General features: G+C 37.0%; 5 protein-coding genes across 5 annotated transcripts; 4 read left to right on the top strand and 1 right to left on the bottom strand.

Annotated features, from left to right (window-relative positions):
- Nucleotides 1–1126: 1126 nt before the first annotated feature.
- LOC120001128 (pentatricopeptide repeat-containing protein At5g16860-like) lies at nt 1127–3427 on the top strand. The gene has a single exon (XM_038849394.1). It carries the CDS (start codon nt 1499–1501, stop codon nt 3392–3394), a length of 1896 nt encoding a protein of 631 aa, XP_038705322.1. The 5' UTR covers nt 1127–1498; the 3' UTR covers nt 3395–3427.
- Nucleotides 3428–3480: 53 nt separating this feature from the next.
- Nucleotides 3481–5764, top strand: LOC120001135 (CRIB domain-containing protein RIC4). Its single transcript, XM_038849403.1, has 4 exons — nt 3481–3617; nt 4935–5078; nt 5187–5324; nt 5425–5764. Exons 2-4 carry the CDS (start codon nt 4937–4939, stop codon nt 5589–5591), a joined length of 447 nt encoding a protein of 148 aa, XP_038705331.1. The 5' UTR covers nt 3481–3617; nt 4935–4936; the 3' UTR covers nt 5592–5764.
- On the bottom strand, nt 5743–6895 carry LOC120001131 (photosystem I reaction center subunit XI, chloroplastic-like). Its single transcript, XM_038849396.1, has 2 exons — nt 6554–6895; nt 5743–6342 (listed from the first exon to the last, which is right to left on the bottom strand). The coding sequence occupies exons 1-2, from the start codon at nt 6878–6880 to the stop codon at nt 5851–5853; spliced, it is 819 nt and encodes a 272-aa protein (XP_038705324.1). The 5' UTR covers nt 6881–6895; the 3' UTR covers nt 5743–5850.
- A 1645-nt stretch (nt 6896–8540) lies between these two features.
- Nucleotides 8541–11343, top strand: LOC119999468 (tyrosine-protein phosphatase DSP3-like). The gene is made up of 5 exons (XM_038847047.1): nt 8541–8968; nt 9353–9446; nt 10195–10252; nt 10379–10422; nt 10786–11343. Exons 1-5 carry the CDS (start codon nt 8820–8822, stop codon nt 11041–11043), a joined length of 603 nt encoding a protein of 200 aa, XP_038702975.1. The 5' UTR covers nt 8541–8819; the 3' UTR covers nt 11044–11343.
- A 503-nt stretch (nt 11344–11846) lies between these two features.
- LOC120000123 (protein METHYLENE BLUE SENSITIVITY 1-like) lies at nt 11847–12452 on the top strand. The gene has a single exon (XM_038848009.1). The coding sequence runs from the start codon at nt 11951–11953 to the stop codon at nt 12263–12265; it is 315 nt and encodes a 104-aa protein (XP_038703937.1). The 5' UTR covers nt 11847–11950; the 3' UTR covers nt 12266–12452.
- Nucleotides 12453–12483: the final 31 nt, after the last annotated feature.

The raw sequence follows: 12483 nt of genomic DNA, 5'->3' as shown, positions 1-12483 counted from the left end.
TTTTATCCCTTGATATAATTATAATGGGATAAGTATGGATTTAGTCCTTGTACTTTACATTTTGGATCAAATAAGCCCTTAAACTTTTTTTTGAATCAAATAAGCCCTCATACTTACCAAAATAGAACATGTTAGCCCTTCTGTCAAAGATCTGTTAAAAAATGCTGACGTGGCCGTTATATGTATATCATGTATTTATTTTATTTTATAATAATTATTGACATGGCATAAATGTGGCATTGACCAATGAAATGGGGACACATGTGATTTTTAATTGCTGATTTAAAATAATCAAATAATGAATAATTAAAAAAATCTAAAAAATGAGCATCGTCTTCTCTGGGCAAAGCTCCATCTCCTGCAATCCTCAGATTCAATTGATTTAGGGCCAGGAAGCTAAGAGTCCCACCTTCTATCTTCTTGCTTCAATTGATTTAGAGCCAGGAAGCCAAGCCCCAAGTCAAGCAAGTAAGAACATCACACTACTAGAGGCCTCTAATAGCCCCAAGCTAAGCTCCATCTCCGGCAACCCTCTTTGAATTGTTGTTGAAGAGTCTCACCTTCTTTCAATTTTTGCTGTAGACAACCGTGGTTTATCACAAAAATCAAGAACTTATGCTTTAAAAAATCATGTGAACCTGGATCTCCAAGATGATGTAGATCTAGGGTTTGGTGAGAAATTGAAACCCAAATAAAATCCTGCCATCAAATCCCCAAATCGTTGCAAGCAGTGTAGGAGGGTGGAGATTGATTTTGCAGATTGGTAGAAAACAAAGGGTTTTCAAAATGGAGGAGCCAGCGGAGATTGATTTGCTCTGCCTTTGGAGATGAGTAGTAGAACAAAAGGTTGAGCAACTTGAGATTTTTGACCATGGGTTTTCTATTGCCATGTCATTATCTTTCACATATTAGTATATTACACATCATTTTAATTTTTTTTAAAATATAAATTATATTATTTTTTTTGCCAAGTCAGCAACATTTAACGGGAATTGATTATAAGGGCTAACGGAATCTGAAATCCAAAGTGTAAGGGCTTGTTTGATCCAAAAAAAAGTTCAGGGGCTTTTTTGATCCAAAATCCAAAGTATAGGGGCTAAATCCATACTTATCCCAATTATAATCCATCAGTTGTTCCTGCTGTTCTTGGTGTGAACCGTGAATCAGGGTAACTTAACAACACAAGCTTCTAAAATTAGGCGTATTATCAATTCTCCACACGAACGGTCCTAATTCTACGTCGTGTTCTAGCCCATTTCGAGAAGAAAATTGTTTTGGCCATAGTTTAGCAGCTGATGAAGACAACAAACAAAAGAAATTTGAACCTTCTAGTGCTGCTTAGTTAAAAAGGCAGGCAATCCTAGTCATGATAAAAATGGCTAATGAGGTCGTTAAATTCTATTCTTACATGAATATGAGTTAACCCATATTGGAATATTGTCCATTTGTTCTTCCATTTATTAGAGAAACTCAATCAAACGCTTGAATTCGACAAAGTATGAGATGGGCTTGCTCCATCACCAATCCACTTTTGAAGCGAGTTCAATTTCCTTCTCTGGTTACTATAGCTACGGATGGTGTCGTGAACACCCTTGAATTTTTTCACCAGTACCAAACCCGAAGTCATGGTTCTTCAGTGTCAGGTGATTACACTAATGTTCTAATGGTAGAGGCACTTCACGCACAGTCCGTGAAAGATGGGTCTCTTCAAAATCTTTCTATGAATAACTATCTCTTGGATTTGTATGTTAAATCATCAAATCTGCATTGCGCACACAAGCTGTTCGATGAAATGCCCACTCAAGATGTGAGGTCGTGGACTATTCTTGTGTCCGGTTTTGCTCGAAATGGGTATCCGACAGTGGTTTTCGAGTGTTTCAGGAAGATGCAAACTGAGGGTGTTTGTCCAAATCAGATTACCCTGTCTATTGTTTTCAAGTGTTGCTCTAGTCTGCGTGAGTTTAGGAATGGGATGGCAATTCATGGGTGGATACTGAGAAATGGCATTGCCGAAGACATCGTGTTGGAGAATTCGATTCTTGACCATTATGTGAAATGCAGGGCGTTTGATTATGCGATAAGGCTGTTTGGATTGATGAAACAGAAAGATACTGTATCATGGAATATAATGATTGGTGCATATTTGCTTCTAGGGGATGTGGAGAAGTCTGTCGATTTGTTTAGAAGCCTGCCCTTCAAAGATGTTGCCAGTTGGAATACACTACTAAATGGACTCACGCGAAATGGGTTCGAGAGAGCTGCAGTGAAGCTGCTTTATGAGATGGTGGAAAGTGGTCCTCCATTAAACGAATTCTCCTTTTCTGTAGCTTTAGTTATGGTCTCAAGTTTGTCAATATTGAAACTAGGGAAACAAATTCATAGCCAGGTTTTGAGACTTGGAATTCACAATGATGGATTCATAAGAAATTCACTTGTGGATATGTATTGCAAATGTGGGAAGATGGGGGAGGCATTAGCCATCTTCAGAAAAATGCCAATGGAAAATTTGACGGTACAAAGTGAGAAGGCCGCCACTTACGATAAATCAATGGAGGAAATTGTTTTGTGTAGTTCAATTGTTTCTGGGTATGTTCGAAATGGAGATTACAAAGATGCTATGAAAACATTTAGCACTTTGGTTTGCAAGCATGTTAAGGTGGATGGATTTACCCTTACAAGCATTGTTTCTGCTTGTGCTAACGCTAGGAATTTAGGATATGGTCGACAGGTCCATGGCTACATCCAGAAAGTTGGGCAAAAGGTGGATACTCACTTGGGCTCTTCGTTGATTGATATGTACAGCAAATGTGGAAGCTTGAACGATGCTGGGATGATTTTTAGAGAAACTAAGAGTGCAAATGTTGTCGTTTGGACTTCCATGATCTCTGCCTGTGCTTTACATGGGCAAGGAGAGGAAGCTCTGCAATTATTTGATAATATGATCACTGAAGGAATTAGACCTAATGAGGTTACATTTGTAGGGGTTTTAACTGCATGCAGCCATACAGGACAGCTTGAAGAAGGCTGCAGATATTTTAGCTTGATGAAAGAATATGGCATCAAACCTGGAATTGAGCATTTCACTTGTATCGTTGATCTTTATGGTCGTGCTGGCCACTTGACTAAGGTGAAGGAGTTCATTGATGAAAATGGTATCTCACATCTGACTGCAGTTTGGAGGTCATTTCTCTCTTCTTGTTGCCTTCACAAAAATGTGGAGATGGGAAAATGGGTTTCAGAGATGCTACTGCAGCTGGAACCATCTGATGCAGGTCCTTATGTTTTATCATCAAATATGTTTGCCAACAGTCATAGTTGGGAAGAGGTGGCTAGAGTGAGGACTTTGATGCAACAGAGAGGGGTTAACAAACTCCCTGGTCAATCTAGGATCTAAGCGAAGAATTATTTTTGTCCCACCCAAAAGACACTAAAGCATACTGATTCTTGGATGAGCTAATAGGAAGACTGAAGGAAATTGGGTACTCATCAGATATGAAATTGATGATGCAGGATGTAGACAAAGAACCAGGAGAAGTGCTTTTGTGCCAACGGTGAAAATCTTGTAATTGCTCACAACATCGTCCAACACCGAGGGCACCTACTAGAAAGACAATCAGGTATGGTTTTGACTGACTGAATCTTATGAACTGAGGTGATGGAGACTGAACTGTCTGCACGTAGGTATTACAACGACTTCAATCCCTTTTTTTCATGACAGTGGAATAATGTTAACCCTGCTTAGACTAGATCTGCTGATAAGCATTAACATTTATTGCTGCACCCTTTAAAAAATTGCTTGTAGTACTGGTAAGAACTTAACAATAGTTATCAGATGCTGTTAACTATCGGCCTTTTCTAACCGATACATTTCTGTTTTCACCCCTTCCTTTCCTCCTGCCAATCGACAGGAACTTGTAATGATACTCAAGCTAATTTGGATTACACGGTCCAAAATCTGATTTCTGAAGGAAAACTGGAAAACGATTGACGCTTTTATAGGAAATTTGATGGTTGAAGGCTTATAGCCAAAATCTGATTTCTTTGATAGAATTGATATGGTTGTTTGTCCTTAAAGATACGAAATTAGAGACAGGTATCTCCAGTCTATAGATTCTATGTTTCTCAACAAATCTAACTATGTATTCCAAATATCAATCATGATTCATCTTCTTTAGAATCAAGAAATACCTATCTAGGCTCCATCTACAATCAAAGTCTGACGAAATTTAACAGGAAAGATTGCTTTTGTTGCACTTCTTGGAAGTTGATAGAGTCCAAACTAAGTAAAGGAACGGAAAAATGCACACAAACAAACACTAGATAAAGAATAGAAAAGGAAAGAACAAAAGAACATAGATAGGAATATGGAATGGTGGCTTATACTATACGAGTGGCAAGTCTGTAGACTACTTTGGCTTAACATAGTTGTTCCACCTACTTCGACTGTTCTCATGTTCCAAAACATGCAACTGTTGGGACCATTAGTTGAACCACATATACTAGTGGCAATTAACATTATTATATTCTAGTAAAAAGGTCCTCTAAACAAATGTACATAATCATATGTTTGCATTTATGAAAAGATGATATATTTGATAGTTGAGCTTAATACACTAAAAATTGCAAAATTACAAGAATAATATTGCCCCATTATCAGTTAGGTATTCACAAACATATCTTTTTCAGTCTCTACCAAACCAACTCAGATGTATTTTTGACTTGTTAGTTGTTATACGTAACATTATGGTAACTTGATAACAAAGCCAAGCACCAGCAACTAGCTTTACCCCCATCCATTATAATAAACCAACTCCACCTCCAATGTCTTTTGCAAATATTTCTCTCAACAACCATATGTTATTATAGTGTCATTTTTTACTCTTGTGAATCTTGCCTTTTAATATCTGTTTCTGGTGTTGTGGGTGTTGATGAAGAAATGATCAGAGATAGAATGGAAAGACTTGTACTCCTTCCTTTCTCTATTGGTTGTGTCTCTGAATCAAGTGTGGTTTTGGGTGCTAGTACTGATCAAAGCAACAGGCCTAGAACTAAAACAGACACAATCAACTCATTATCAAGTCTAGCTCTCCCTCTCTCTTTTCTTTCCTATTTTTCCACTGTTTAATTATATCTATATATACACTTCTTCTTTTTTTCGTGGCTTAATCAATATTATTCTTTTGAAGGGACGAAAGAAGACGACGAGGAAAGCTCATCCAGTGATCATAGTATGAAGAATTCAATGAGGTTTCTCCAGTCTCTTCCAAAGCCTCACATTTCCACTGGATTTCACAGGCTTTTCAGGACCTTGTCTCATTTGTTTGGTAAGTTCGAAACTTCAAATATATATGTGTATATATAAATATTTTTGATTAACTTTCTTATATGAAACAATTCCTACATCTTAAATTCTTAATTTTATAGTGTACAAGGAAGACATGGAAGATGGTGATCTAGAGATGGAGATGGAAATAGGTGGCCCAACAGATGTGAAGCATGTGACACACATTGGGTGGGACAATCTCATTGGCCCTGAATTGCTCTCTCTTCCTTCCCCTACTTCTCCTCCTCCTCCTAAGCAATTTGAGTAATGATCTTGATAAGGGATTTACCTAAGCTAAGCTTAAGAGATGAAAGTGGATATTGATATTATTGGGTAATGATAGAGATCTTGGTGGAATGATGGGTTTGTATGTATTGAAATGTTTATATAGATCAGTTTGTGTTTATCAAAGAGTTCTGATGAGACTGGCCATGTTTCATATATAGATATATCAATTTACTTTCACAAAGGAAAAAAAGTACACACTAGAAACACAAACTGAAACCCAAATGAAGAATACAAGAGTTTCACTTGACGTAGTAAGGGAGGTCAAGGACATAAAGGAGGAAGTAAGCCCAAATGACACCAGAGATCCCTCCGAAGAAGAACCCACCACTGAACTTGGCCCACCCATCAGCAGTTTGGAGCTGATCAGGCTCCTTCTTCCTCCCTGTCAAGGTCAGTGATGGAGCAGTGGACGGCTCTCCTTCATTGAAGGACGCAACTCCATACATCGTCAAGCAGATGCTGAGTATCACAACAAGTCCTGCAGCTGCAAGGGAACCTGCTCCTCCTGCATATGGGGTGTTCCTCAAGGGGCCGGTTATGACGAATGGGCCAACGAGGAGGTACCCATGGGCCAGGCCCACTTCAATGCCTCTTAGGAGTGGGCTGACTGCAGTCCTGTAGGCCGGAAGGTTAGAGAGGTACCAGGCTATCAATGGGCTTGAGGTTATTGGTGTTTCAAGGCTGCCAATGAATGGGTCTCCGTTGATGGGCTGTATCACTTGATAAGTGGGCTGCCATGGTAAATTAATTAAAACAAAGTTAAATTAGGAGAGGTCTTTAATTATAATTAATTAAGCATCATATGCTGAAAAACCAACCAAACAAACAAGCAATGTATGCTGAAATACCACCATTGATTCCATCATGGCTTTTCAGATTAGATGAAAAAGAAGGAAGAAGACATGTTATGTTTCCTTCTAAATTAGTACAGTAGTTCTTTACCTTTTCAGATTGAATGGCTTTGATGGTGAAGGAAGAAAATCTCCTTGAAGTTGAAGGCAGAACCCTAAGAGCAGATCCTGAGAGACCTTTGGGAGAGACCAGAGTTCTTGTGATTGGTGAAGTGAAGGTAGACTTGAGCTGGCTAGCCATTGGAGAAGCAGTGGCCATAATTGAATCCTGATTGATTATGGCTTCTTCAAAACAGAGGAATGTAGAAATGAAAGGTCTGGTTTTGGTGGGTATAAAAGTAATACCAAGTCCACGGTCCATAATCCATAAAAAATGTGAGAGCAAGATCTTTGAGGCTTGTGGCTGTGGTTGTTTCATGCTATCATTTCATTGGATGAAACTGGCAAAAACGTTATCCCTTTATCCAACCCCACCTCAATCAAACATCTTGGGTATGGGTCGGGTTCACCCAGGTTCAAATTGGGCCGGGTATTTTTTTTTTCCTGAATCCAGTTCATCGTTACGTAACAAATCCACTACCGTTGTGGTTGTAGATGCATGCATCTGCAGAGAATCCCTTATCAACCATTTCTTGAAGAAGATCCAATGCCCAGCCCTAGATATGTCTTTGTTTTTGAAGAACCTAGCGATGATTGGGTTATAACTATAATGATCTGGTGAGCAACCAGCACTGATGAGTTCATATGCTTCCGTTACGAGACCCTAGCTCTTTACAAAAACCATTGATCTAGATATTATGTATGTCTTGATATCAGGAGTTAGGCCTTTAGTAGAAAAAGAGACTAGCTTGTTTTGTGTCCACTGTCCACCGATAAAGCCAATTGGGCTAAAGTAATTTTGGCCCAATGTTATTGTAGCCCAATATTTTGATTTTATTTTAGTGAAAACATGATTTTTAATGTTATTTTTCATACTTTATTGAATGCATAATTATTAATTAATAAACAAGCAAAAAAAAAACTTCTGTTGCAACCCCATATGGATTTTCTCCCTTTTTGCCCGGGACTGGACATACCCCTCAAATCTCTATTTACTCACTCATAGTATTTTGCAAATTATTATTTTAGGTTTTTTGTTTTTCCTCTTAAACATTATTCCATTTATTGTTAACCATTTCTTTTCGTACTTTTCTTTGTATTGACATTCTGTATAATTTTTAAAATTATCAAGCTTGAGCTATCTAATTAAGAAAACACATGGCATAAACATATATGTATAAAGTCAAGAAAGTAGTACATAATATTTGACCTTAAAAAAGGTGATGAATTGGAAGAAAAAAAAACATAATATTTGAACTTCTTCCTCGAGTAATAAGTAATGACAACTCAATCACAAGAAACATTAGGTGGATAAGAAGAAAACCTACCTCTTCTCCAATTATAGTGAAGTTCCATGCTGTTTTTGCTATAATTAATATTATAGCAAAAACACTAATCTAGACAATATACAAAATGCCAATTATCAATTATATAATTTGAAATTCTAATTCCAAAAATAATAAACACAAAGGTGGTGAATTTGGAGAGAAAAAAAAAACAGAATATATAAACTTCTTCCCCAAGTAATGAGTAATGATAACTCAATCCACTCAATTTACTAAGAAACATTAGGTGGATAAGCAGAAAACCTACCCACCTCTTCTCCAATTATAGTAATGTTCCATGCTGTTTTCGCTATAATATTAATTATAGCAAAAATACTAATTTAAAGAAGGTTAAAAAAATGCCAATTATTAATTATATAATTTGAAATTCCATTTCCAAAAAATAATAAACACAACAAATTTTTTTTTTGGGGAACCAACATGTGTCATAATCACAATGGATTCATAGAACATTCTTAAAATCCAAAAAGAAATATAAAAAAGACTACTTCAAAGTAAAAATCTTATCCATTATTAGAGTCAAAAAAAAGACACACGTTAACATTTTTTCAACTTTTTAATATTTATTTATTAATTTAATTTGAATTTTCCATTAAAATTACGCGTGAAATTCTGTAAATAAAAGCAGCCCCCCCTCCCTTGCCTTGTCGAGCACAAGAAGCTGTCACAAGCGGAGTCGCAAGAAGAATCGAAAACCTCAAATCCACGACGTCGTTTAATCTCCGTCTATGATTCGGACAGCCTACGAACAACAATGAATCTTTCACCTTCTCCTTTTCGGACTCGCATTGCCTGGTTTTATTTAATTTCATAGCGGTTCGTGTTTTCTTCGTTTCTGTGTAAGACAACAGTATTTATTTTTCTTGTTAAAAGAACGAGAGAGAGGGGGAGAAGCAGAGGGACGGAGACAGAATGTATGTCATCATGGAAGGCGAGGAAGGCGAGGGAGGTTTGGTGCCGCCTGGGAACTTCTCGATGGTGGAAGACGGCATTTACAGATCTGGATTCCCTCAACCTGCCAATTTCGGTTTTATTGAAACCCTAAATCTTCGCTCCATTATGTATGTTTTATTGTTTATTTAATGCGAGAAACTTCAATTCTTGTTTTTTCTTTCTTTTCGTTGCCTTCTTCAATTAATGGTTTTCGAATTTGTTTTGAAAGTTAGAAAATTTAGAAATCGTGGGCTCTTTGATACAAAGAAAAATATTCTGTGTTTTAAAAAGTTATTTTTTATTAATTTTTGTTGTTATGAATTCTGCAAAAGGAAGAGAAAGGGGGAAAAAGATTGTTGATCAAGAGAAAGTGGTTGTTAAGCTAAAATGTATTGAAGTTATTTGTTTCTTTTGGTATTGATTTTGCCTTTCTTTGATGAAATAATATGACTAAGTAAATGTGGAATGGCATATTCGACTGCAATTGACGAGTGATTCTCACTTTTTGGCAGATACTTGTGTCCTGAACCCTATCCAGAAGAGAACTTTGAGTTCCTTCGATCTCAAAATATTCAGCTGTTCCAGTTTGGAATGGAGGGGAAGACGGTGATTACATTCTTCTTTCTCATGTCTTTCATACGCAATATTTATTTTAAACATGCTGTTCATGGTGGTTCTTATGCAATTTATTACATACGAATATGAATGTCTGTGGTATACTTATGTAAAATTATATTTCTTGTGTGATAGTAATTAATTTTATTGAAGCATATTTTATTTTGGGACTTAACAGCCAATGTGTAACCACACGTGCATAAATTTTTTGTGAATTGTTATTTACACTTTCTAGTTTTGAAATCATGACTAGCAATATTTGAAAAAGATTTTTTTCATCAACCACGTGTAGTAGCTAGGAATTGAAAACTGAAGGGAGGTTCTGGCTGTTTAGTTGTTTATCTTGCCATCATGCAGTTGCTTGCTAAGAAATCATAATAGCTTGGTGATGCTGTTTGGTTTTTGGTGATTCTAATGGGTATTAATAGAAAAGACAAAATGGCCAGTTTGTAATCTAAGAGTCGAGAAGTTCGAAAATGGGAATGCATTGCAGTGCACATAAGGGAAACTCTTATTCTAGGGAAATCAGGTGCCAATACACATCCGTGGACTCAAGTAATTAATATTATTGTCAATGGGTCATTCTTTAGGCTATAACATTGATTATATCATGAAGGTGAACAATATTTTATCTACCATGTGCATGATTGTGTGTTTTCAGTCATCAATAACATTTTTATGCCATATGATGGTGGACAAATTATGCTGATACTCAAATCTACATTACTTGCATTTGCAGGAGCCTCCTGTATCGATACCCAAAGATCCTATCATGAAGGCACTGAAAGTCCTAACTGGTACCGGGTCATATACTGAAAACTGAAAAGTTGTTGCTTCAACATTTGATTTGGAATGTGTTTCTTGCTTCAATGTGTTTTATCTTTTCCCTGTGTTTTTCTGAACATATTTTTTGGTGTTTACAGATGTGAGAAACCATCCTATTCTCATTCATTGCAAAAGAGGGAAGGTAAGTTCATGAGTTAATTTTATTAGCCAGTCAATATTGTGTCTTGCGTATAATTAATGTTATATCAATAGAATTTTCTTCAAAATTTGGGTTTGGATTAAGTGGTTTTCCATTAGAAATCATATGGTGCAACATACAGAATAAGTTTTTTTTTTTTTTTTGGTGGAGTTATTTGCCTTTTGTTTTGCTGGAACACAGTTCTATCCTGCGAAGAGTGGTATTCGTTTTGTAAATCTTACCTAGTATCTTTTTAAAGGGGGACTGGCTCTGCAGTTGGATGCATTACCCTTTTTTTTTATTTTTTACTGCGTCTCCATCTTTTATTTTTTCATGTGTTCTCATCGTGATTTCTTTTGGGTGCAGCATCGAACTGGTTGTCTGGTTGGTTGCTTCAGGAAATTGCAAAATTGGTGCTTGTCTTCTGTGTTTGAGGAATACCAACGTTTCGCTGGAAAAAAATCCAGGACCACAGATTTGCAATTCATGGAAACATTTGATGTATTGAGCCTCAGGCAATGCCTATACAGCCTTATTTACCAATATCAAGGATATGGTTCGAAGAAGAGGCGATTGCTTTACATGGAAGAGAATGCACAGAAGCCCCAAATATCTTCCATGTAGTAGGGTCTTGGATGAAACACAACTGGATACGATTATCACACCCATTTCCTTTGATGGATACAATTTTTAATCAATTTCATCTCAAGAATTATACAGCTCTCCGTTTTTTTTTCTTTTTCCAGAATAAAATATTTCCCATTCCAATCCATTTTTTGCAGTTGTTTGGAATTTGTATGTAAGAGTAGTACCTTAATGCCTAGTTGACCTTTTTCTTATTTGTTCTACTTTTCGCAAAATGTACACAATAAAAGGCTCAGGGAAGCTCAACCCCTTCTCTAGACAGTCGAGGGAATTTCTTGATTGCTTTTCATGTGCTTTCCAATTGAAATCATCATTCAAAGAGATCCGGAGTTTCTTTTTGTATATTATATGGATGATCTGATTGGGAATTGTAGTTTTTTTTTTCCCATATATTATATAGATGATTCGATTTGTAAGGACCCGGATTGAAAATTGTTTGATCAAAAACTGAAACATAATCGAGTAATTTTTTTATTTGGAAAAAGAGAGGAGAATTCGAACTTTGATCATCAGAGTGATACACACCATCCTTATCATTTCAATTGATGACTCAGGTGTAACCTAATCGAGTAATTAGTTTGATTATTATTAGTTTACAGTTGATAAGTATTTTATTTAGGTATATAAATGGGCCAAAGCCCATGGTCCCTCATCATTAAAAAGAAAACTATTTTATTTTTATTGACAAAGTATATTCAATCTCACGTACAGTTGATTGCACTGGATCGTAGCACGCACGGAGGATAAGCCTAAATATAAATGGAGGGGTACATGAATTCAATCATTCATTCATTCTCTCTCAAAACAAAAGCTAGGGTTTCTCTATCCACTGTTCTTCTTCAACAACCGAGAATCGAATCGATCATCCAATCTTAGCCGTCCAATAATGACGGGGAAGGCGAAGCCGAAGAAGCACACGGCCAAGGAGATCGCGGCGAAGGTCGATGCGGCGATGACGAACAGGGGCGGAGGCAAGGCCGGGCTCGCTGACCGGTCCGGGGTGGAGAAGGGCGGCCACTCCAAGCTGGAATGCCCTCTCTGCAAGGTTACTGCTCCTGATATCAAGTCTATGCAGATCCATCACGATGCGAAGCACCCTAAGATCCCATTCGATGAGTCCAAGCTCAGCAATCTCCACTCCTCCGTTGCCCCTGAGCCGAGCAAGACTAAACCCGGTGTTAGGGGAAGCCTCAAGAAGTGAACTTTTAGATTGTATGGCTATAATCTTGTGTTCTTCTGGAGATTTGAGTATCCTTGTTGTATTTTTTTGGGTTTTACTATTTGGTGGTGTTTTTGGTTCCGAGTTTGGTGGATGATGATGATATTCTTGGAATCTTTGATGTTACATATGTTTGGCATGGAAATAAGTAATCAGAAGACTTTAAGGATGTGTTAGCTATGTTTTATATTATTTTTGTG

This window comes from Tripterygium wilfordii, chromosome 6, assembly GCF_013401445.1.
Source record: "Tripterygium wilfordii isolate XIE 37 chromosome 6, ASM1340144v1, whole genome shotgun sequence".
NCBI lineage: Eukaryota > Viridiplantae > Streptophyta > Magnoliopsida > Celastrales > Celastraceae > Tripterygium > Tripterygium wilfordii.
Note: the sequence above shows the minus strand (reverse complement) of the source record. Positions and strands in the feature narration are given on the sequence as shown.